Source organism: Ostrinia nubilalis, chromosome 27 (assembly GCF_963855985.1).
Source record: "Ostrinia nubilalis chromosome 27, ilOstNubi1.1, whole genome shotgun sequence".
In the NCBI taxonomy this organism is placed as follows: domain Eukaryota; kingdom Metazoa; phylum Arthropoda; class Insecta; order Lepidoptera; family Crambidae; genus Ostrinia; species Ostrinia nubilalis.
The window spans coordinates 481,250-507,750 of record NC_087114.1 but is presented as its reverse complement, the minus strand read 5'-3'; the positions used below and the strand labels follow the sequence as shown (position 1 = coordinate 507,750).

General features: G+C 40.3%; 2 protein-coding genes across 2 annotated transcripts; one reads left to right on the top strand and one right to left on the bottom strand.

The window, feature by feature from the left end:
- Positions 1-927: 927 nt before the first annotated feature.
- On the bottom strand, positions 928-11,387 carry LOC135084923 (aldo-keto reductase AKR2E4-like). The gene is made up of 8 exons (XM_063979668.1): positions 11,284-11,387; positions 8,737-8,832; positions 8,187-8,297; positions 7,796-7,867; positions 6,876-6,992; positions 3,609-3,776; positions 2,903-3,106; positions 928-1,156 (listed from the first exon to the last, which is right to left on the bottom strand). The coding sequence occupies exons 1-8, from the start codon at positions 11,320-11,322 to the stop codon at positions 971-973; spliced, it is 993 nt and encodes a 330-aa protein (XP_063835738.1). The 5' UTR covers positions 11,323-11,387; the 3' UTR covers positions 928-970.
- Positions 11,388-14,028: 2,641 nt separating this feature from the next.
- On the top strand, positions 14,029-21,561 carry LOC135084922 (aldo-keto reductase AKR2E4-like). The gene is made up of 8 exons (XM_063979667.1): positions 14,029-14,221; positions 14,506-14,601; positions 15,116-15,292; positions 15,767-15,883; positions 16,573-16,635; positions 19,413-19,517; positions 20,408-20,611; positions 21,227-21,561. Exons 1-8 carry the CDS (start codon positions 14,174-14,176, stop codon positions 21,413-21,415), a joined length of 999 nt encoding a protein of 332 aa, XP_063835737.1. The 5' UTR covers positions 14,029-14,173; the 3' UTR covers positions 21,416-21,561.
- Positions 21,562-26,501: the final 4,940 nt, after the last annotated feature.

Genomic DNA, 26,501 nt, shown 5'->3' with positions numbered 1-26,501 from the left:
AACTTTCACAATAAAATTGTCATACTTATTTAGTTAGGACATAGATTTATTTATCTATGGTTAGGATAAGATAGAATACCGGTAGCAGTAGCACAAGTAAGATAGAATAGGGTAAAAAGTAGAAATTAGGATAGGATAGCAGGATTGTAGGATAGCAAGAAGTCCACGAATAGAGTACCTCTGACATAAACAATCGGTGGAGGGTTTACCACCTCCATGTCCTTAGGGGTCTCTTATTGAATCTAATGCAACTAAAAATGATAGAATTGGGACAATAAGATATGTTTAGAATAGTAGGATTTGATTAGGAAAGTAAGATAGGAAAGATCAACCGCCTCTGTGGTCGAGTGGGTAAGACCACCTGCTTCAGACGCAGAGGTCCCGGGTTCGATTCCCAGTGGGGGCAGATTTTTCTGTTCGGTTTGGTTGGTGGTAGGGCTTGTTCTAAGTCTGCCTGGCTAGCTACCACCATCTTACCTAAGTCTGTCGCCATAACAACAATGTTAACAGCATTATTGTGTTCCGGCAGTTAGAGGTAAGATAGCCAGTTTCTCCGTGGTTGAGGATTCCGGGTGAAGCTCGCTACCACCTTCGGCCTGATCGTCACTTACCATCAGGTGAGATACAGGCCAAGAGCTTCCTCGTTGTAGATAAAAAAAAGATTAAAAAAAGATAGCAGGATTGTAGGATAGTAAGATTCAAATCCACACTCCTCCTTAGCGCTCCTGCACACGACGCCGCTACCGCGCCGCTGCCGCGCCGTCGCCGCGCCTTTGCACTGTATAGAATACGCGCCGCGTGAACACCGCTGCCGCGCCGCCGCCGCCGCGCCGCGGGCGAAATTATGCTTTGACGGCGCGGCGGCGGCGTCCTGTGCAGGAGCGCTTAGGGGCCTTTATAATGGAGTCTAAGAGTGAAACAGACAACATTATCAAATTCTCTTTATTGAAATAGAAACTGGAATTATTATTTATACTTCGAAGGGGTAGTAGGGCGAGGCCTCCCAGTGCTTCACAGCTATGACGCGGTAGCGCCGATCGTAGCTCCGCAGCAGGTCCCGCTCCTGCTGGCTCAGCGAGAAGTCGAACACGTCGATGTTCTGCTCGATGCGATGCTTGTTGGTCGACTTGGGTATGGGGATCACTCCTAGCTCTATCTGTGAACAATGCAAACACATGAAAATAAATCCGCAACAACCGCGCAATGTCGCAATTTCACTAGTCGATAGGGTCCGCATGCGGAGTGCGAGATATTTCTGGAACGCGAGCCACAGGGCCCGCAATCTGGGTGCGAAGTTTACTAAAAAATAGAAACAGGCATGGCGCGTCAGAAAATATGAATGATGAATTTCATTGGTCGATAGCACGGTCGGTATAATGCATGCGGGGAATCCCCGCAGGCGTTGTACGGAACGCGTATCGACTTGCAACTTTCATTGGTCGTTATCTCGCATGCGGGGAGTCCCCGCCTTATCCGAATTATCGACTAATGAAAATGCGCCAATAGAGATATTGGCTCCGTGCACGATTACAGCGCCAACTAGCGTCCACAACTTTGTGGGCTCTGTCACATTGACATTTAGGTCGTATATTTGTGAAAAAATATCGAAATGAAAAAATAACAAATATTTTCAACTAATAAATTGTTGTGATACCACGATTTGGGTGGAAAAAAGGTTTTGAAATCATTTTGGTCATTCAAATCAAATGAGGTAAGTCCAAAAAGTGTGTTTAATTTTGATTGTGTCAGGGTTTGTTTACTTCATTTATAGTTGTAGTTTTACAGTAAAACAAAAAGAAAAAGCTACTTTAACGGTTTCATTATATAACAGTAAATATATTTAAATGTTTCTGTATCGCTAGTAATAAATTAAATATCGTTTTCAGATCGAAATGAGTATCGTTTTGAAGACCGGGTTTGTGAGAGTTACAATATCAAATTCCAACCACAAACCGTATTTAAAGGAAAGTTGTTGGTATTGGCTGGACAAGTCCGAGATGTAGAAGAATTAAGAACAAAACAAGGGCAGAGTTCAATAATTCACGCTCTCATCATAAGGCAAACATCTGTGCACAACAACTACTGTGACTCATTTTTGTACTACCACGTTGTATAGTTTAGTTATTTCCAAATTGTAAACGGCTATTAAAACAGCCCTATCGAAATACAGTCCACTCTTTTATTTAAGTTCCCAGTAGGACCCTTTTCATGCAATTAATTAATGATATTAAAATGTATTATGTAGAATCGCTTTGCCATTGACAGATACATCTGATGACAGAGCTAACATTATTTCTACTTTTGACCACCATGAGCGCTGCGATAGATTATGTCCCCCCCACCTAGTACTTCGCACCCAGCGAATAGAGAGATGCCAACTAATGCGCTGAGTTCGAAAATCACGCCCGTATTCACAAACGATGCTTGCTTAAGTGAAGCAGCAAATCGAACGTTGGTGGTGGTAGACGTCCCTCCTTCATCAGTCTTTTATTTTACTAGCTTTCCACCCGCGGCTTCGCCCGCGTGGACTCCGAAAAACCCAAATATTTTACGGAACCCTATTTTTTTCTACAATAAAATGTAGCCTATGTTACTCGCGGATAATGTAGCTTTCGAATGGTGAAAGATTTTTTAAAAACGGTCCAGTGGTTTTTGAGCCTATTCATTACAACCAAAGAAACAAAGTTTTCCCCTTTAGAGTAGGCGCACACCGTTGATTTTTAGTTGGCCGATAGTTGTGCCCGATTTTAAATTGTATGAAGAATCGGCCAAATCCAATCGGCGTAGTGTGCGCACTCCCATACATGCCCATACTGATCAACTGCCCGACTAAACTATCGGCCGACGAAAAATCAACGGTGTGCGCCTACTCTTATAATATTAGTGTAGAAAAACTAAGTACCTCGTATCTTAGCGCCACTTGCGGTACGGTCTTATTGTACTTCTGTGCTATAGCCACCAGCGCCGGCTCCGTGACCCTGGGCGGAGGCGCGTCGTCCCTGGCCTTGCTGTCCAGCAGAGATCCGAAGGGCGTGTACCCGGTGACGGCGATGTTCTTCTGTTTGCAATACGCGAGCAGTTCTGGCTGCTGGAGGTTCAGGTTGATCTGGGAAAGGAAACATTTTGTGTATCACTTGTAGAAGTAAGATTGAGCTAGTTTCCAGTACATGCTGGTTATTTTAATATTGACATTGTTTAACCTTGTAGTATATCAAATCAAGCCCCACCGTGGACTGACGATCAGGTGAAAAGCACGGAAAGCATTTCCTTTAGGCCTCTGTCCAGTAGTGTATCGATGAATGATGACACATGATGACAAAACTTATCATAAAGAATGAAAGAAAAGAAAGAAAAAATATTTATTTAATAAGGTGTAGGTATTAATATATGTGACTCTATAATAAGACGTGTCTGAATTCTGAAAGCACTTGCAAGGAGACTCCTATCGTCAAATACGATCTCTGCCTATATTCTTCTGATTCATTTCATTAAACTTTCAGTTGGGACAAACTTGGCCTTCATTGATTGGTTTGTATTGGTCAAGCTGTAGATCCTGGCTACACAGGAGTTGCAGCGGTGGGAACGAGAGGTGGGAATAGTCAGCTAACCTCGACTTGCAGCATGCTTGGCTTCACCCTGCTCAGCGAGGACAGCCTGTCCAGCTGCGCCTTGTTGAAGTTGGACACCCCGATGGACTTGGCCAGGCCCAGGTCCCGGGACTCTATCATGCCCTGCCACGTTTCCACGTAGTCGATGTTGGCAAGAGAGTGGTTGGACTGTGGAAGGAATCGACATTCGAAATCAATCATAACAATAATAGGAATCAACATGATAACAAAACAATTCATGCACAATATTTTAAAGCTTTGTGCCTCTCAAGTGCCTTCATTGCACCTTCATACTAGCGGCCGCAACTTCATACGCGTGGATACCGTTTTACCCCCTTAGGGGTTGAATTTTGCAAAATCCCGTCTTAGTGAGCACATACGTTCTAAAAAGAACCCCCATGCAAAATTTGAGACTCCTAGCACTTGTAGTTTCTGAGATTTCGTGATGAGTGAGTCAGCCAATCAGTGACCTTTCGCTTTTATAACTACTATAACTAGATATAGATTTTAAATTGTTTAATATCTTTCAGGACACTGAAATAGTGCTATAAGTATCCTACCGGATTACTAATGTTTGGCCAAAAAACGTTTCCCAAATTATCACATCGCAAACAACGTTTCGCAAACTTTCATTTGGCAAATTTTCATTTGGCAAAACAACTTATTGCAAATTAATAATTCGCAAATGTCGTTTTTGGCATATTATTGTTTACCAAATTATTGTTTGGCAAAGTATGTTTTACCAAATGTTTCATTTGGCAAAACTTACGTTTCCCAAAATATTTCACGATAAACAATAAAACTTACAAAATATTTTGATTGAATGGAATACAAATTAGCTTGTGGTTATTATTTTGTTTAGTGGGTAGTTAATATAAAGTTTAGTCTAAATTAATTCATTCTTTTTATCTAAATTTCCAAATGATTCATTAACAATAGAGGTGATTCTAGTCATTAATGGTCACTGTTCTAACCTAACCTAACCTACTATTTTCTGCAATACCTACTTTCTGCGACCATACTATTTTCTGCAATATCTTTTTTTACATCAAATTCTTGTGAATACATGATCATGTGCCTTATGCTTTGATTTGTGAGTAACGGTGGGTAAGTATGTGAAGTGTCAATTTGATCAAACAAATTATTTGGGATATAAAATTTGGCAAAATAAAACATTTGCTATATAAACATTTTCGAAGTAAAATTTTGCCAAATGATAATTTGACCAAATGAATTAGTTGCGAAAAGTACAGTTGCTAAAAGTTCATTTGGGAAATGAAACTTTGGCGATAAGTTGTTTGCGAAGTGAAATTTGGCGAAAAGTAATTTGGCCAAACGGAAGGATACCGTATCCTACCACCACTTTACGATTTAACTCAGCACTGTAAACAGGTGGAAATTTGCCCACCTTTACGTTTACTTATGAAGTAATTTCAAGTTACAAGCACTATTGAACTGTATTACTGTTTTTAACACCTTTACTGCGGCAGTAACTTTCTAATACTTTCCATTCCTTCGGTACAAGGTCAGTAAACCTGGTATTAAAACTTACATTGTGGCGGCACAAGGCTTAAAGACCTTGTAATATTTACGATATATTAATTTTATTTTTGGCTTCATGTTAATAGATATTGTGTTTTTTTTTCTTTGAATATAAATAATAATGCATTTATTGACATACACCTGAAGGCGTTCGTGAATAACTTGTTTAGTATAAAAATTATAGCTATATTCAAAATACTTATGGCTAGGCTTATGCACCCTGTGCCGCACTGAAGTAGGGAAGTCTGGTGGGTATTCTAGGGATGTGAAATACAAATATCGATAGTTTTAATTAAGTTTTAATAAAAATTTAAAAAAGTGACAATCAAAGATGTTTTGATAATTAAGTCTAAATATTTTACAAATAAGACATACGTGCATAAATACTTAAATAAGCTATATTTAAAGAAAACATATTATTTAATAACATTTAGTTACAACTTCAAATGTTTGTCACGAAAAACTATTTATATTAGCAATAAATCGTGTAGCAAATTAAATTATAATCAATTTGCAGTTTTGATTTTGTTTGTTTCTCTTGACGCCATGTCGACATGTGCGTTTCTTACGAATGCGAGGCAACACTGGCTGCACGAAGCTAGCGTGGGGTGCGGTACCAGGTGCGCAGGGTACAAGGTGCTTCGACCTGAGGTGGAATTGTGTAAAGCAATCGTAATCATTTGACAGTTCATAACGTACGATAAAGTCAGTTATACAAAGCGTTTGACAGAATAATCGTACGTTATGAACTGTCAAATTATAACGATTGCTTTACACAATTCCACCTCTGGTTTCGTATTGTGAAGACATTTTATTACTTCCGTGCGGTACCAGGTCTAAAAACCTGGTATTAAGGTAGGTACATCATTGGATTCTATTTTAAGAATACATCATAGATATATATTCATCACTTTCCTACACCGGACCCAATTGAAGTTATGCCTTTCGCACGACAAGGAAGACTATAATTTTCTTAGCCGCACGGTAAGCGAGACGTACACAAGGTCTATAGACCTGGTTTCGCACTCAACGTGTTAAAGCAATGAAATACACAAAACTTCTCCCGCAGAATACTAAAAGTCAACTCTGTTAACAAATAACACTGTTAGGCTGAGTTGCACCACCTAATTTTGACCGTAACTTAAACGATAACCGGTGTTTTTGTATGGAGTTTGACAGATTTTTGAGTAAGATGGTGCAACTCCGCCTAAGCACGCCTAAGGCTCAGAACAGACGGTGAAAAGCCACTGCAACGAAACTGCAACTGCTAGTTACTTTTGAGTTGCATCTAAGTTTCTGCCATAGCGTCCGTTGGGAGACCACACATGACACAGTTTGAAAGTTTCAAACTGGTCGCAGAACTTAGATGCAACTCAAAAGTAACTAGCAGTTGCAGTTTCGTTGCAGTTGCGTTGCACCGTCTGTTCTGGGCCCCTGTCTCGCTTAACTCGTGCCGCTCCTATACCTCAGGCACGGACTGAGTTAAGCGCTAAGCGTATAAAGCCTGGTCCGTGAGCACGTAGAATTTTGTCCAATGACCCCTAGCTACCCATCCTTATCGCTCGCGCGTAATTATATTGCTGTCGCGAGCGCGACTGTGCGACTGGCACCCGCAGTGAGTGTGCGAGCGCGCGAGCGATAAGGATAGGTAGCTTTGGGTCATTGGACAAAATTCTACGTGCTCACGGACCAGACTATAGTTAGTTTTTTTAAGTCACAACTTACCAACTCAGCTATAGGCCAGTGGATGAGGTACAAGTCCACATAGTCCAGGTTCAGTTGCTTGAGCGACTCGCGCAGCGCCGGCACCACCGAGTCCTTGGCGTGGCGGTCGTTCCACAGCTGGAAAGATGATGACGAGTGATTATTAGGTTGAAAAAATGTACAGCCTTAGGTGGGAGTCTGTCTAAATGGGCGATGGAGACTACATTACCATTTCTTTTTTTTTATGCATGACAAGGCAGGTATTTGACCACAATCGCACCTGATGTTAAGTGGGATGCAGTCTAGGATGGTACATATCTGCCCTGTAAGTGCCTATTCTAAATGAAATACACACGACCCAAAGATTGATAGCTTCCACTCGGCATGGGGCACACTGAAAACCAGGGTCGTGGCCTTCCCCACCGTGGGCCACGGCATATGCTGAGTGGAGTCCCATTGCGATGGGCATCGCTGTTGCGACAGGGTAGCACTGCTCAGTTCACTTTTAATTTCCTTATCATTTATGTGCTATTACGGTCTTTTTTTCGGTATACGTTCTTTGTCCTTAATCTTAACTAAATGATGTTCATCGTAATAAATGTTCCTTTCTTTCTTTCTTTCTTTTGATAAATTGATCATTTCCGCAAATGCTGGATAGGTACTTAAATATATTCTTATTTCTTTTGTTAACTTATTTTAATTATCTTGCATTCCTGATTAAAAATACTACCGAGATTAATGGTAGGTATTCTAACATGCATTGTGGAAAACCTTGGAGGAGGCCTTTGTCCAGCAGTGGACGTCATTTGGCTGAAACGAACGAACGAACGAACTCTACCAAACTGTAATTTTAGTAAAGGCTACTCTTCTTGGGTCTGTAGGTGCCACTAAACCGTTTTAGGTTTATTACAAAGACAAATAAAATACAATTGGGTAAGTACCTTCGTAGTGATGAACACATCTTCCCTCTTGATGACGCCCTCCGATATCTTTTTGTTTACGGCTCTGCCAACCTGAAAACAACAAAACACATTTTATTCTATCCCGCTTTAGGGGAAAAGGGGCGCGGTATAGTTTTTTTGTGGCAGACCGAAAATCCGCTGGCATAATATGTTGATATTGTTTCCAAAAGCGGGCGGGTTCATTCCATTCACGTGCGCTTGGTGCGTTCTCTAGCAAGAGCTGAAAATCGGTGTTCTGCCCTTTTCAGGGCAGTGTTTACACTGTTTGCAAATAAACGATTTATCCATTTATCTATCTACCTTCTAGCAGCAAAAAGACTTTCTTTTCACGTAGATATTAATTGTGCCAGTAGACAAACTATATCTGTACCTGATCTTCAGTGTTGTAGATGTGCGCAGTGTCGATATGTCTGTACCCGGCGTCGATGGCCCACTCCACCGCCTTCTGGACATCATCACCTTTCACCTCCACTCGCCCACCCTGAGGAAAAGGAAAAAAAAATGTTTACGTCCTTGGAACAGTAGGTTACAAGCTTTCACGCCTATTATATCACGTCCTTTTCAAGGCGGAATATATTTAAATAAGTCCTCACACCACCCTGTCCTCTGGCAGTGGTGGTGACAGTGAGAAAAGCATTCCCTTCGCGTCAAAAAAACATACCCATTTTCGCTCCAACCCTTGCTATTTTCGTGGTGCCTTGAAGTCAAGGCAAAAAATTGCCTGTGTTAGAAGAAGAGTAAAGACCTGTGTTAGCAGTGCCAAAGAATTAGCACTGAAATGGAATTAGTATACTGGCAAGCGTAGTGTAAGACGTTCTTTAAACATTAGAGTGGTAGCAAACATATATCTTGTTGGTCGTCATTAGTATAAAGTGCATGATGCCTTATAACAAGTTTTAATAGATGTTCAAAATACTCACATCCCTCGTGAAGCCCAGCCATGTCCCGATGCCCAGCGCTGGGACCTCTCGCCCATCGTTGAGCTTGATCTTCGGAGCCACCCCCGAACTTTGGGCCTGTAAATAATAATACTCTTTATTGCATACCAAAACAAGAAAAAGAACAGAAAAAAAGAAACATACGGACAGAAACAACTAGGCGGTCGAAATAACTAATATTTCAAATCAAAGATAACTATGTATTTTCAGTATCAGAACTACTACATGGTGCTAATTATTATTTTCTACATTGACTTCCTTTCCTTTAGACTCTCTAGAACCTTAAACGTCGGAAATTGTCTTGGTGTCTCCAAAACTTCGTGAACATAAAACAGTGTGCTTAGACTGATAAGAAGGTAATTTATTTACACAGTGTCGATGATGATGACACTGTGTAAATTGCATCATGGTCAGCTTTGGGAGTGGAGATCAAATCCTCGATGCTTCGGGTAAATTTGAGAGGGTTGTCCGCCTACAGTGGCGATGGATTGGTGAAGCCATTGAAGTAATATTACTAGTAGTACAAAGTATATTATATCTCAATGGGGAAGCCTGATGTTCGCATATTCCCTATGTCACCTCTCAAGGTACTCACGAGAAGAGTAGTGGTGGTCCTATTTTTTTCTGCCAGTACCGTAATACACACAGCATAGACTGAATACCTTTACCTATTAACGCTTTAGTGAATAGGTAAAGATAGAGTTCTTAGTAGACGTCCTTATGACTCTACCTCGCACTTGCATGGTTTCTTCGGTCTCTTCTTCAAGGCAGACTTGGGGTAGCTATTGATTCTATCCACATCTGAAGGTCCGACCACGACTGTGTTCTCTAGGTCCTCCTCCCAATTTGGATTAGGTCTTATTAACTTTTTTGAGTTCATAACTGTTGATATTTTACGAAAAGAGTATCATGTCCATATCTCCATATCGTTTGAGATGATGGCCAGAAATCATTTTACCTACTCACACAGCTATTTCATTATTACTATTTTGTCTAATGGCTTCATGGTGCGAATTTTAATTTAAAATTACTCAATATTTTAGCGCCTTAATCACTTTTGACATTTTAACGACATTGACATATTTCGAAAACTCTAGATACTCTTTGCACACAAAGGTTTGCATTATTCCACTATGACATAGTGGAACAATGCAAACCTTTGTATTGCATATTGAAACCACCAACCATTGACCATTTTAATAATTTTACAAAATTATAAATCTTTCTATTTATAACTAGCTGACCCGGCGAACGCAATTTTTCCTTATTTGCTCATCGTTTAGACCTACCCTGGACTGCGACAAACCAAAATCAGCTCAATCGGCCCAGCCGTTCTCGAGTTTTAATCAGACTAACGAACAGCAATTCATCTTTATTTATATAGATAGATAGATTCATTAGATATATAAGACTTATTATTATTCTGTGATATAAGTACCAAGGAGTACTCATAAGTCATGACTCGATCACCGAAGGTTCTGTACCTATCCTCATTGGAAATGACTATCACTTTTCTCTTTTTTTCCACTCGAGATCCTTCTATTACAAAGAAAGATAAACACAATCAAATGTTTGTATTACACGAGGAACGAAATCGCGACCTCTGGCATTAGTAGGTATAAGCAAACCATTTAGCCCAGGCGGCCGACGATAACAAACTAAGTTGATAGAATAGTTCAACAGACCGACTACAAAATGACTACCTATAGAATTATTTTCCTTACAGGTACCAAACCCTATAATATCAAGATTAGGAATATATTTAAGGACCGGAAAGGTGGACCGATGACATGTAAAGGAAGCGCTGGACGCAGGCCGGCCGCTACCAATCGATCAACGTGGAAAGCATTAGGGGAGGCCTATGTTCAGCAGTGGACGTCCTATGGCTGAAATGATGATGATGATGATGATGATGAAGACAGACCCCCCAAAGGTGGACCGACGATCTGGTGAAGGTCGCGAAAAGTACCTGAATGCAATGCCTGGATGCCGGCAGCGCAGGACCGGTCCAGGAAATCCTTGGGGGAGGCCTTTGTCCTGCAGTGGACGTCGTTTGGATGAAAAAAAGGGATCTATTTACTGTTAAAAAAAGTTTCAGATGATTCCGCGTAGTGCCCATGCAAATAAAACTTAATTACACCCTTACCCCCTTATAATAAAAAGTGACACCTAGGATCAACCTTGGATTAAAATGACATTTCCATAATAAATGATAATTTAAGCCAGAGTTCAACTAGGGTGTAACTTTTATAATAAGGGGGAAAGTTTTAAAGAATCTTACTTCTTACTATCTTACTAATATTATAAATGCGAAAGTTTGTATGGATGTCTGGATGTCAACATGTTTGTTACTCTTTCACGCAAAAACTACTGAACGGATTTTGATGAAACTTTACAGTATTATTGTTTATAACCCGGAATAACATATAGGCTATAATTTATGACGATCTGTGACAAATGAAATTTCACGCGGGTGAAGCCGCGGGCCAAAGCTAGTATTAAATAAAACAATTAATTTTAAGTACTCACACAAGCCACGGATAAAGCGAATAACCACAGCGCGTACATGACGAAGGTGCGCCGGAGACTGCCGGTCAAGGCTGATTCAAGTCGACTGGTAGATGGGACTGTAGGCAGAAATCTTGGCAAAGATAAACTAGCAGAATATACCGCAGACAGACCTGTAGCGTCTTGACAACTTGGATACACACAGGGTCCGTGAAGATCTTTGTCCATAAAAAAATCATAAAACTCATTTATTTTTGCAAATATGTTTTTTTTAAAACTTTTACACGTCCCAATACTAACCCTACCACTGCTTCGGGACAATAAATGGGCCAGTGCTGAGAAGAAGCAGCGCAAAAATCTCAGTCACTATTGTCAGCCTTCCTCCAGTCCAGCGCTGGAAGTCATTTGTCTGAAACCAGTTACTTGTTAATATTCTGTGCTGAAACGAACGAATACTAAAGTAGCTAGCTCATCGTCAGGTCTTAGTCTTCACTATAGGACCTTTTCTAATTTCATCATCATATTTTTTTCAGCCAGGATTGATTGATTTCCACAATGGCCGCTTGGTGGCGACCTGCATCCAGCGCCTTCCTGCTACCTTTCTCTAATTTACAAGGGGCAAATGGCGGATTTAGCCTACATTCCCCACCCTGGCTAAATGGGTTGTGGAGCTCTAGTTTGCCTCTTACACAATGGGTAAAGTAGTCCCATTCTACTCTGCCGAAACCACATGGTTAACTACCTACTACATTAATAAATAAAAATTCAACAGCAGCTGTTTAAACGCTTAATGTACACATCTTTAAAATACAATAATCAAAGACCAGCTAATTACCAGTAATTCTAGCTGAAGTAACTAAAATTGCTTCCGTTTTTGCGAGTCGCTTTTTCGTGGGGTATTTTTAACGATCGGATCACTAAAAAGTCAATAAAAATTATGATCTTATGTAGGTACCTTTGTTCGCTAGAGTTTAAAAGCCTTTAAAACACACCTGAACATACCTAATCTTTGTCTCAAGTAAGTAAGCTTTTGCATCACTGATTAACTGGTTTCGCATCCAGCTGGCATTGAACCCTGGGTAACAAGAGTTTGTTACAAAAGAGCTTACAACGGTTGCTTGTTAGGGGTCTATACTTATTGGTAGCGATTAGGAGCTAATGGTAGTATAAACAATGCCTTTTGTACTGTGTTGGATCATGACCATGTAAGACGCACTTGCTTCAAGAATGGTCATTTTATTGGATTAGTTTTTTACCGCGTCTTTGCGTGGATTTTTACTTAGGTAGGAAAGCGTTATTTAAAAGATGGAGCACACTTAAATCAAACGGATCGTAATCGTATAAAGTGGAGGTCTGTTATTCTTTGTATGGAACTCCGTAACAGCAATCTGCAACGCACACCTGCACCGTAACGTAAACGCCTCGCCTCGCGGTTGATAGCTCGATTTAAGCATAAGCGATTATGTTGATCCCTTTCGGATTGATAATAATTTGTGCTTCGTCCTTTAAACATTCACATTCCGCTTTCCTTGCTGCTACTAGGTGCTTACTAGCTGACCCAGCTCTTGGCCTGTATCTCACCTGATGGTAAGTGACGTGACGATCAGGCCGAAGGTGGAAGCGAGCTTCACCCGGAATTCTCAACCACGGAGGAACTGGCTATCTTACCTCTAACTGCCGGAACACAACAATGCTGTTAACATTGTTATTATGGCGACAGTTAGGTAAGATGGTGGTAGTTAGCCAGGCGGACTTAGAACAAGCCCTACCACCATCCAAATCGAACAGAAAAATCTGCCCCCACTGGGAATCGAGCCCGGGTCCTCTGCGTCTGAAGCAGGTGGTCTAGTACCACTAGGTAGAGACGGTTATAGGATTCTAATGGTGAAAGAACTTTTCCCATTGGTCCAGTAGTTTCGGAACTTATTCTACATACAAACTAACAATCAAATCTTAATTGCTCTTTACAATATCAGTGTGGGTAGATGATACGATTATTATGTAATTAGCTCCGTCTTTAACAAATGTTTAGTAAAAACTAATGAGCTATTATTTACTAATTATATTATCGTAAAGATAGTAGCGGTCACTCACCACAGCACAGCGCTCACAAGTCTTCTTAATGTGATCAAACATAAACATAGAATCGTTCTTCAAGTTTTAAATCATAATAATCTTTTAAGTACTTAGATGATTGTGTCATAAATACTATCGATCTAGACCAGGTTTTTGAAGGTCCATGGGGGCCCAAGAGATTAGGAAATTCTGGATTCTTGAAACCTGTGAAACGCCACGTCTATCCTGGACCTACCTTTAACAAGGATCTAAGAAACCCAGAAAATAAACAAGCAGTCTTCGTGGCGAACATTTTTACCCACTAAAACCAGCGTCATGGCCTTCCTCACCGTGGGTCACAGCATAATGCTGAGTGGGATCCCATTGCAATGGGCACCTTATTTATTATTTTCTTTCTTTTCTTGTAATGTTTTATGTACTATTTCTTTTTTTCTATATGTATAGGTACTTTTAGTTTTTTGTGATGTTGAATGTTTCGAATGTCTTTCTTTTTTGTTATCCACTACTACCGAACTAGCATGCAGCGTAGCATGGAGATCATTGGAGGAGGCCTATGTCCAAGGACAAACTGGAGATGAGTGCAGCTAAATTGTAAAATGAAATGTTAATGTTGTAAAATACCTTGTAATCCAGTAATAAAGGCTTATATTATACTACCGAACTAGAAGGTGCTGTTTGTGGTGCTGTTTTGCTAAAACTAGTTTTACTGGTCGCTGTTTCTACCCTTTTTTAGTTCACAATTGTACCGTTATTCATGTTGTCAATCCAGTCAGTTTTATTCCGAGAACCAAAGGTCACGGTTACCCACGGAAATAATAGTGATTGGTGAACCAATATGTTATGTAATTATGTTTTACTTCTTGTTTTGTGCGCTAATTTTGTGGTAAGTTTAGTTTTGAAAGCATTAACTTAAATTATTTCTGTACCTTTAATAAACACAAGAAGCTGTCATTTTTGATATGCGTTCCGGAATTCACACAGCTCCAAAACTGTTATTTTTTAATCTTTTCGACAAACTCCCTCCCTTTTTATGATCAAAAACCCTGAAAATGTTTTTAATTTTTGTCGCGTTTTGAATGAAATTGTAAAACTGATATTTACGTAAAACGTTAGTTACCACGTAACGTTATTCAAGTTATTTTTGATCTTTTAATTATTTTTTTCCAGTTTAGCGATGTTATACCGGCACCAAAGTTGAAACTCCGTGATGGAACAGAGATACCCAGCTTGGCACTTGGAACTTGGCTCGGCAACAACACCAAGGTGGGTACAGTCCCAATTTTTTTTGCCTACCCTGCAAAATATGTCAACAGTAGGACGAAGAATAACAACAGTTAAGTGCTAAAGTTACCTGCCGTTTTACGCGAACCAATTGAAATTGAGTTTAGGTTGAAAAATACACCAGGTTTCAACCATTATTCTTTTAGAGAGTTTGAGAGTTGTTTTAGCTTTGATCAAGGACCTTTACAACTTGAACGCTTGTCTTTGTGGTTGTATTTTTAAACCTCAGCGAGAATGCTCTCTGCATATCCCCTGATGTCAAGTGATGAACAGGTGGAAGCGAGCTTCTACCGGAATCCTCAACCAAGGAGGTCTTCCATACTTCTTTTACTATTTTTAAACCGGCAAACAGTGGTAACTGAGTTTGTTGCGGCGCTTCTTCTTTGTCTCGAAGCGTTGGGCAAAAAATAATGAGATAATGCAAAGGCTCCATTAAGAGCATTTGACGATTTAAAACTAACTTAATTATTTTTGATTTAATTTGTTTTCTTCTCAGGGCCGCATAGAGCCTCACTCCACCGAAGTGGAGAACGCCGTCTCCGCCGCCATAGACCTCGGCTACAGACACATAGACACGGCGTACGCTTACAAAGTGGAAGACCAGGTCGGGAGGGCCGTTATTAAGAAGATTGCGGAGGGCGTGAAGAGGGAGGACCTGTTTATTACTACTAAGGTACTGTAACACAGGGTAAATTGCACGCTGGTAACCGACGATTGATTGTAGTTCGCGAGAAGCGCCTGGATCAAGACAACGCAAGCTTGTCCATCGGCATTGTGGAAATGCTTGGGGAGGCCTTTGTTCAGCCGTGGGCGTTTTAGACCGCTAGGAAAATCTTTGAAGAGAATTTATCCATTCCTTTAGTTGAAATGAACTTCTAAGATACCAGTAAAGTGGTTAAATACCAAAATGTTGAAATCGGTTGAAACAAGCATATAAACTTATGAAAAGAAGTATAAAGCGATTGAAAATAGGTACTCATGGTCGTAGATGGACATCAATCTCACGCTACGTCTGATGTCTTTACTTCATTCATCAGCTCTTTGACATTATCTATCGGGCCTATAGGAAGAAAGAAAGCAACTTGTGATTACCTAAGTATCTACATACTAGAAATTTTAGGTACCCTAAATGTACTTTTATTTATAGCTCTGGAACGACCGCCATGCCCGGGAGGCAGTGGTGCCGGCGCTCAGGGAGTCTTTAGACCAGCTCAAGCTTGACTACGTCGACTTGTACCTGATACACTGGCCCGTGGGACAGTTTGTGAGTAAAATTACTTAAAACTTTTTACGCTGCATTTGCTTAAGCCGGGTCCAGACGAGTGTACTGTAATGTAACACGAATTCTACGTGTGGACGGCACTACGATCATTACACATGTAAAGTGCTGCCCACTATTTCCATTACATTACATTCGTCTGCAACCTTTACCAGATCGTCGGTCCACCTAGTAAGTAGGAGGCCTGCCCACGCTACGCTGGTAAAGGTCGCGGGAAGAGCCTGGATGCGGGCAGCGCAGGACCGTTCATTGTGGAAAACCTTGGGGGAGGCCTTTGTCCAGCAGTGGACGTCTTTCGGCTGGAACGAACGAACTACTTTGTATAAATGTTAGTTTTACAATCCGATTGAGTTAACTGCGCACCTGGCGGCCGTGACGTCACATCGACGCTCTGGTACAGACGAGGCGAAAGCGGTGAAGTGTACTTAAGTGGGAGAGAGAGAGAGTCACATGTCAGCGAGGTGCGTAGTTAAAGTTTAACTTTCCCCCGGGACAAACTTGACCTTCACTGGTTGGGTTTTTATTGGCGGTCAAGCTGTAGATCCTGGTTACACAGGAGTTGCAGCGGTAGGAACGAGAGGTGGGAATACTCCCGTGGGGTGCGCAGTTGGGTCGAACGGGTCGTCAGTATGTTTTATGTAGGCAACCGGAATAATTTCCTACAATCCTTTCAGGGTAATCAGAGCTACGACTACACAGACTACGTCGACACCTGGCGCGGAATGCTGGAAGCTAAGGTAAGAACATAAACTTAATTTATTTTTTTAAAGATATTATTAGTAATTTGTTACTAATAGTCCCGTTAGCCCCTCGTGGTAATGTGTTACGAGTGGGCTCATCACAAAGGTCGAGCGGCGCACGGTGGTCCCGATTCAATAAAACATGGACATTGATGCTAGAAGCACGAAATTTTTTTTGATGGTTACTGCTATGATAACTAATAAGGCAAAAAAATATTACAATCCTACGACGTCTATTTCGTAGTAAAAAAAAATATATACATATTTTTTGTATGGAAGAAATTACGTTTCTGTCAATTTTTCGAAATTCTTAAACGATGTCAAGATGCCGATCACACATGTTATAAAACAAGTGATTCTGAGTATTTCATGCGAAGATACTTGTCACTTATCTCTGCGTACTTTTGAGTTATCGAGGATTGAAAAATCGATTTTTTTATATTAAATATTTCCACGAAAAATTGCCAAAATTACAATATGGTGTATAAGGGACACCTTTGATGACACATAACAACGACTCGCACTCTCGCGCGCTCGTATGCATCAACTTTTATTAAAATAAAAAAAAAATAAGGGAAATACTTAACACAACGTTGTATGTATAGGTCCGCTGGCCGTCAAAAAGTAGCTTATACGAGAGGTTGCCCAATTTACAATATGTCCATCATTGATAACTCACACAAATATCATCTCTCTGTGAAGGATAACAAGTTTTTTTTGTTTCCAGAAGCTTTTGATAGGATGGAAGCTCATAAATACTCTCTGAAGTGAGAATGAATCTCAAATTGCGATATTGCCATTTTGACAAATTACATGATGTAACTAGCGCTAACGTTTATCTTCAGGTAGACACAGTTATAAGTTAAAAGATTGTCTACTATTTCACACTGTTTTTCGTTTTGGAACAGTTCTTTAGAATAAGAATAAGAAAAACTTTATTTGACACAAAAAAGGAAAAAAATAAAAAACAGAACAAAGGACTTAAAACTATACACGCATATTTTTGTGCCAAAAAGGCGCTCTTAGTTCAGCTTAGCTCTCAGTTCTTTGATTATAGGTAGTCGCTAATTTCGTTTTGTTAGACTCTTTCGGTTTAGCACATTAAGCGCAAACTAATTCCTCCTCAGAATGATCTAAAAGTGTTAGAGAGCGCCTCTTCTTCTGCAGAAGAAGAATTTTGCATAAATCTTCAAAAGGTTTTTTATTTATACCAGAAGTCGATGGTTGCACATCTACTTCCGCAGTCTCATCAACTGGAGCGTCTTCCTCGGTGTTAACGTTGTCTATGCGTTGTGTTAACTCGGTAAAAAAACATTTTTTAAATCTATATTTTTACATTTCGGCTCAGACTAAAATGAAGAACGTATTGGCATTGAATTGTCTTCCGAAGATTTGAGTAATTATCAAATCATTAAGTCGTAATTTTACAAGAAATATATCAAAGAAGATATGGTCTGCTTCCAGCAGAGCCCAAAAGACATTTTTGCACCAGAATTCGCATTGGCTAGACTCTGAAATTGTCTGGCCGAATTGTAAAAATATAGATTTAAACAATGTTTTTTACCGAGTTAACACAACGCATAGACAACGTTAATACTGAGGAAGACGCTCCAGTTGATGAGACTGCGGAAGTAGATGTGCAACCATCGACTTTTAGTATAAATAAAAAACCTTTTGAAGATTTATGCAAAATTCTTCTTCTGCAGAAGAAGAGGCGCTCTCTAACACTTTTAGATCATTCTGAGGAGGAATTAGTTTACGATTTATGTGCTAAACTGAAAGAGTCTAACAAAACCAAATTAGCGACTACCTATAATCAAAGAACTGTTCCAAAACGAATAACAGTGTGAAATAGTAGACAATCTTTTAACTTAAAACTGTGTCTACCTGAAGATAAACGTTAGCGCTAGTTACATCATGTAATTTGTCAAAATGGCAATATCGTAATTTGAGATTCATTCTCGCTTCAGAGAGTATTTATGGGCTTCCATCCTATCAAGAGCTTCTGGAAACAAAAAAAACTTGTTATCCTTCAGAGAGAGATGATATTTGTGTGAGTTATCAATGATGGACATATTGTAAATTGGGCAACCTCTCGTATAAGCTACTTTTTGACGGCCAGCGGACCTATACATACAACGTTGTATTAAGTATTTCCCTTAATTATTTTTTTTATTTTAGTAAAAGTTCATGCATACGAGCGCGCGCGAGTGCGAGTCGTTGTTATGTGTCATCAAAGGTGTCCCTTATACACCATATTGTAATTCTGGCAATTTTTCGTGGAAATATTTAATATAAAAAAATCGATTTTTCAACCCTCGATAACTCAAAAGTACGCAGAGATAAGTGACAAGTATCCTCGCATGAAATACTCAGAATCACTTGTTTTATAACATGTGTGATCGGCATCTTGACATCGTTAAAGAATTTCGAAAAATTGACAGAAACGTAATTTCTTCCATACAAAAAATATGTATATATTTTTTTTTACTACGAAATAGACGTCGTATGATTATAATATTTTTTTGCCTTATTAGTTATCATAGCAGTAACCATCAAAAAAATTTTCGTGCCTCTAGCATCAATGTCCATGTTTTATTAAATCGGGACCACTGTGCGGCGCCACGGCGGATTCGAACCCGCGTTCCTCGGATCTCGAGTCGGCCAGTCCGACCCCTTCACCGTTCGGCTATCGTGGCTTTTCTTTCTGTTTGGAATTCCGATTTTTGCCATGTTGGAAACTATAGATGACCTAACTGAGTAAAATTTCGCAGGCGCTCGGGCTGGCGCGTTCAGTCGGCGTGTCCAACTTCAACCAGCAGCAGATAGACCGCCTCGCAGCAGCCGGCCTGGAGCTGCCGGCGGTGCTGCAAGTCGAGGTGAGAGATACTTAAGCCTCTAAAGGGCACAACATGTTAAAAGATTTAGGCACTATAATTATTAACTTCGCCGTACAAGGCTTAGCGTCAAAACGGGGACACGTAAATTTTTAAAGAGGATTGAAGAGCAGTGCGGTTGAATATAAGATTTTAAACTTTCGCGTTCCATTTCAATTAAATAGTAAGACACGGGTCTGAACGCGACGTTTATTGATGAGTTACTTATGTAAGTACGTCGCGTTAAGACCCGTGTCTTACTATTTTAATCAGTGCAGTTGAATTTACTGTTTCTGTGTTTTGATCCGTTACAATACATAAACACACAGATGAAAGTAGGTACTAATTACATACCTATACCCTCCACAACCCTACTAGTAGTAGCAGCCGAGATCTTAAACCACTTCCCAAAATAAGTGTTAGGATCTGAAATTGAATTGAAACATTTAACTGAAATTGCGTAAGATCATTAGCCTGCCTGGATGCGGGAGGTGCCTGGATGCGAGCGGTGTAGGACCGGTCTTTGTGGAAATCCTTGGGGGAGGCCTTTGTCCAGCAGTGGACGTCTTTCGGCTGAAACGAAGATTACCAAATTGTGGTGGCTTTTATTTAACAGAGTCAAACGGAATAGGTATATTATGGCCTACATTCCCCACGTAGGCAAACCGGGTTCGACAGGCCTATTGGTCGAAAGAGTGAGAGTGATCTCACTCTGCTCTACCAAAACCACACAGCCATCATACTTTTTTCATTCATTGAAATTCATTCTTCAATCATTCTTTTCACATTTATTGCTTGTACTAATTTAATTAGTCTAAACAAATAAAGATAATTTTGATTTATAGTAGTTAATACTATGATCTACCGTTCTTGATTGAACCTCAACCTTCCAGATCAACCTGAACCTCCAGCAGCCGTCCCTCCTAGCCTACTGCCGCGACCACCACATCGTAGTGATGGGCTACACGCCCTTCGGCTCTCTGTTCCCCTCCAAGGCGAGGGAAGACGCGCCCCCACCCCGGGTCGATGACCCCACCCTGGTGGGGATGGGGGAGAAGTATAATAAGACGGTTACGCAGATCATAGTGCGGTATTTGGTGAGTTTTTAACTCATTTTAACTTAAAATTAAACGACAATAGCCGAACTGTGAAGGCGTTGGACTGGTCAATTTGAGAGTTGAGATCCCGAACGCGGGTTCGAACCCTGCTACACTTGGACTATTGTGTTGAACCCGCTTGTAAGACAAGCACATAATTAGCTTAGGGGACGTCCATTTTTAGGGGGGGGGTCCAGGAAAACCTCACTTATGCCCGTTTTCACCATAAATCCCTAATTTTTAAGTGACCCCTATGAAAACAAAATTCCTGTTATGTGTTACCATAGGGGTCACTTAAAATTAGGGATTGATGGTGAAAACGGGCATTAATCTCAGGTGGGGTAGAGGGGGGGTGTCGAGAAATATCACGTAATTTTTTTCCACAACAAACAGAGTAAATCCTCCAAAAAATTAAGCCAAAATTGTCTCACGTAATAAATGGACGCCCCCTTACTCGAGGGATTAACGAGAAACTTGATAATTTGTATTGCACAAATTACAATACCATTTTTTTTTAAATACACTGCGAAAACTAATGAGACACAAAATAATCAAGTTTCTTTCTAAGCTTGTGTTAGAGTAACAAATTTAAATTATTTTTTCATAATATTTCAGTTGGACCTCGGTATCATACCAATCCCAAAGGCCCTGAAGCCGGCCCACATCGCTCAAAACTTTGCGGTCTTCGACTTCAGTCTCTCGCAAGAAGACAGAGACTGGTTGAAGACCTACGACAAGGGTTATAGGACCATACCGCAGCTGAAATGGCTCGACCACCCATACTATCCGTTTGAAAAATCGTAAACGGTACGGGACTATTCCCACCTCTCGTTCCCACCACTGCAACTCCTGTGTAGCCAGGATCTACAGCTTGACCGCCACAAAAACCCAACCAATGAAGGTCAAGTTTGTCCCGGGGGAAAGTTAAACTGTCATTGGACCCGCAACGAAATTAATCAGAAGAACATAGGAGGAGTTCGAAATAAAATTAAGGTTCGACTTCCCTCCATTGCAAAGTGGATGACAGGTGACAAACAAAGGTTTAAAACCTTTAAGAAAAAGATTATGCACCACGGACAATAAATTAAATTAAGGGGGCCTATCTTATGAGCAATTAGCAACTACCTGCCAATAATATTTTTCACAAAATCGCTTAAAAGCACGGAAATTTTTCCTTGTCGCGACAAGATCGGTGTAATAAATTGCGGAAACAGATGTATTTATTTATTTATTTATTTAGGTACAGCAACAGAATACAAATTAGTTTTTACAAATAATTTAGACAATAAAAAGGTACATCAAATAAATTTGCACTCCAGTTATAGCTATACACGACATTTGCTTAGTACATGACACGACTGTTTAGCTTAATCTTATACAAAAATAGTTCCAAAACAAAAACTTCACAGATAAATGGCTCTATTATAACTTACACTTGCATATCTTTAAGTAAGATGAATAAGACTGCGAAAACAGGTCCACTTCCCTACTCAAGCCATTGTAGGCTCTGCACATTCGATAGACGGGGTCGTTGTACGTTACATTATTACTGCACGTTGGATGAGAAAAAAGCCTTCGTGCTCTTGTACTTCCCCCCGTTTTAAATGAAAAATGGCTTAACAAATCCCCTGTGTCCCACTCAGAGTTTATGATTTTGTAAAGTGTCGACAAACTAGCCACATCGCGTCTTGACTGAAGGGTGCTTACATTAAAATGCTCAAGTCTAGCCTCGTATGTTCTTAGTTTACGCCTCAGACCGAACTTGGCACTTAAATACCGAAGAAAACGTCTTTGAATGGCTTCTATTCTGTTTATATGGACACAGTAGAAAGGTGACCATATAATCGAGCAATATTCCAGTAAACTTCTAACCAGAGTAAAAAAGAGCGTCAATATGCTTAAAGGCTTACGAAAAGGTTTTATCGTTCGGAGTAGGAATCCCATCATTTTATTTGCTTTAGAGGCTATATAGTTATAATGATGAGCAAATGATAATTTACTGTCGATCATTACTCCAAGATCCTTTACCACCTCTTTCCGCGTTAGTGATACTCCGTTAATAGTGTAGACGCTATGTGTTGGCTGCTTGTTTTTAGTAAATGTTATGAGAAAGCATTTTGAGATATTTAATGACATATTATTCTTTAAACACCATTGGTACAATCTATTAATGTCGGTCTGTAACTTTGCGCAATCATCTATAGATTTTATTTCGGTGAAAATCTTTAAGTCGTCGGCGTAGGCGAGACAATCGCATGAGATCGAGTCAATCAAATCGTTAATGAACAAAGTGAACAGAAGGGGGCCCAAATTAGAGCCCTGTGGCACACCAGAATGAGGAACAAATGGTGCAGACTCGTATCCATATACTTTTACAATTTGTGTTCTGTTAGACAGGTAAGAAGTTAACCAACGCAAAAGTGAGCCGTGAATGCCGACGTGATATGCTTTATCGATTAAGATGTTGTGATCGACTTTATCGAACGCCTTGGCAAAGTCTGTGTACAGGGAATCTACTTGTACACGCTTGTTGAGAGCGATATTCAGGTAGTGGACGTAGCATAATAAATTGGAAGAAGTGGAACGGCCTTTGACAAAACCATGTTGTCTGGGGCTTATTATGTGTTTTAGATGGAAGTTCATGTGCTTACATATGAGGCTTTCGAAAACTTTTGAAAAACAACATAATATGCTGATTGGCCTGTAATTTGTGACATCAGATTTTTTGCCCGACTTGTGAATTGGAACCACGACGGCCTTCCTCCATAGTATTGGAAAGTAGCCGGTGCTGAGGCTTTTGTTAAATAATATATGCAGTGGTTCAATCAAAACATCAGCGCATTTCCTCACAAATGCGGGAGGAATACCATCCGGGCCAGGACCTTTAGACACATCTAATGATTTAAGAGTTAATTCAATTTCTTTATGAGTGATTACAATTGAGGAAATAGAGTGACACGCCTCAGGAAAGTCTGGTGTATACAGGTTTGTAGAAGGCTTACTGTAAACAGAGGCAAAATGATTAGCAAATAAATTGGCTATGTCGTTGCCACTATCGGCGTGATCACTGCCATAAAACATTTGGTAAGGTAGCTCGTTTGTGTTTCTTCTAGACTTCGTATAGTTCCAGAAGACCTTTATGTCACTCTTCAAGCTGTCCTCGACCATGCGAATATAAGATTTAAAATTAATATCATACATAGATTTAGCTCTTGCTCTCAGCATTGAATAGGTGTCGAAATCACGCGGGTTGCCGAATCTTTTGTACTTTCTGTGGTATTTGTCCTTTTCCATCAAAATTTTAATTAAAGAGCGAGAAAACCATCGTGGATAGCTTTTCTTAGTCATCGCTTTAGGAGTATGTTTATCTATGCAATCAGTTAAGTGGCTATAAAAAGTATGCAAAAAATCGTCACAGTTTAAATTTTCGTTTTGGCTCCAGTCAATTTGGGAAAGTTCTGCGATGCAGTTGGGGAAATCAGTTTTATTAAAACAGTATCTCTTAGCATCTTTTACCTTTAGTGTGGGCTTTCTGATTACCTTCATACTTATATCCAAGGGTGGATGATGACTGTCACGCCGACTAAGTAAGGCATTGAGACTCAATGACCTCGCAAAATGAGTCTGAGTGGCATAACACGAGATCTAAGATCCTGTTGTTATCGTTTTTGACAGAGCTATGTTGAATGAAATGGGTTCTCGTGAGAAAGTCTTGTAAAGAGGAAATCTTCGCATTTGTTGTGTTAACAGGGGAGGTGGAAGACCAGTCAATACCTGGGATATTGAAGTCGCCCACAATGAGTATTTCGCTGCCGGTAGATGAAAGGATTATTTGTTCGCAATTGTCAATGAACTCTAGGTAATCATCGTTAGTGAGATATGAAGGTATGTAGACTGTGCAAAGGTTGAGTGTAAAACTTTTAAAGAGTATGCTTACCCATATGTCTTCGGCTGGTGATTGCCATTGAATCTTTTCTAAGCTCGATAAACATTTTTTTACAGCAATGAGCACCCCTCCACCGTGTGATTTTCTATATTTACTCATAAATTTACATGATCTATCCCTACGATAAACAATATATCTTTGGTCAAACAATTCTGATGAGGCCACAGAGTCATCAAGCCAAGTTTCACATAGACATATGATATCATAGTTGTTAACCAAAACACACTTGAGTATATCAAATGTTTTTGTTTTCAGCCCTCTTACATTTTGGAAATAGATAGACAATAAATCCATTAAAAATCATTAATGTACATAAGATTGTTCAACAATAAAATAAAAAAACAACGATTAGAAAGAAAAGGAAGGCCGGATCAGCCTAATCCTTGTAAAACTTGTTCATTTCTGACATGAATAAATGGGGAAGTTTCGTTTTTGCGCATAAAGATCCGGCCACCTCTTACCCACACAAATTTGTAAGACAAATCCCTGGCTCTGGCCCTGGTGGCGGCATGGAGAGCCTTATTGGCCGGAGAGAGGTGTTCAGATACGTAGACTGGAGTGTTGTCGCCGGTTATTCCTAGTAGCGAGGAGCAGAGCTTGTTATTGGGATGAGTTTTGTTGTAGCGTGTTACTGCAGAGATGAATTCATCACGGCAGCGAGTACTTCTTAATTTAGCCACGATGGCTCTTGGTCTCTTGCTATCCTTGTTTATGCTGGCGACTCGCGTGCTGTTCAATATGTCTGTGTCGTTTATTTTTAGGGATACCACCTCTGCTATTCTCTTAACAATCTCTACAACATTTTCTGTTTTATGTTGAGGTGCTCCTTGAATTTCAATATTGTTATCTCGCTGCTGCTGCTCCATGATGTTTAGACGGTCTGATAAAATAGCTACGGTAGATTGGACACTGGCGCATTCAGCCTGCAAGCTCTTGTAGTCGTTAACTAATCTATTGGTGGTGTTTATTATGTCGTCATATTGCTTGCTGACGTAGTCCACGCTATCTTGTAATGCGCTTAGTTGGTTTTTAATAGGTGTTAGTTCAGAACGGATGATTCCCTGGATCAGAAGCCGAAGGCTGCTATCCTCAGTCAACGGTCCAGCTTCGGGGGAGGTAGTCTTCTGCTTGCCGCGCAGCGTTATATTCTCGTGAGACGACTCGCCGGAAGCGGGTGCGTCGCCCTGGGGTGAGATGCCGCGGACGGGTGTCCTTGAGTTATCTCCCTTCGGCAATTTCGTTACACATCCGGGACAGGTCCAGGCAGTCTTTTCTTTAGATGCTGCGCCATAGAAACTATAAAAACGCTTCTCAGATACTTGTGCACATTCCAAGTCGTACGCGCTGCTACACGTGCGACATTTTAGAAACTCTTTGCTTGAAATTATGGCTCGGCATCCTCCGCAGGTGATTTTTCTTGGTGCCATTATTACAATTTATAACCGTGAACAAAACAAAAATAAACAACAAAAAAAAAAAAAAATACAAAAATATATTGTCTGTGTGGAATCGAACTCGGGATTTGCAGATACGTTGCGTCCGCTTCAACCGTTGCGCCAAACAGCCATTAACTCACGGAGGCGAATATTACGGTATTGAGTATACGGTGACTGGTGTAGATCCCAAGGTCACGGCCGAAACATGCCTTTCACTTTTGCTATGCGCTGTTGCTTACTGTTTGCGGTCGGGTAGAATGTGATTTCTTGATAACTGAGCACTTTTACCGAAACTGTTTCGAATTGTATTTGCGTTAATAACACCTTAATAATGAAATGTTTTCAATTTTCACTTCGATCACTCTGCACCAATAGTTAATGGGAATGTTTTAAACGTAAATAGAGCCGTGAGTAAACGTTTTGGATACTATTGCGGAATTAAAAACGAAGAGCACGTACAAATAGTGATGTTGACCGCTCGGGCGGCGCTCGCGTAATCTGATGTATG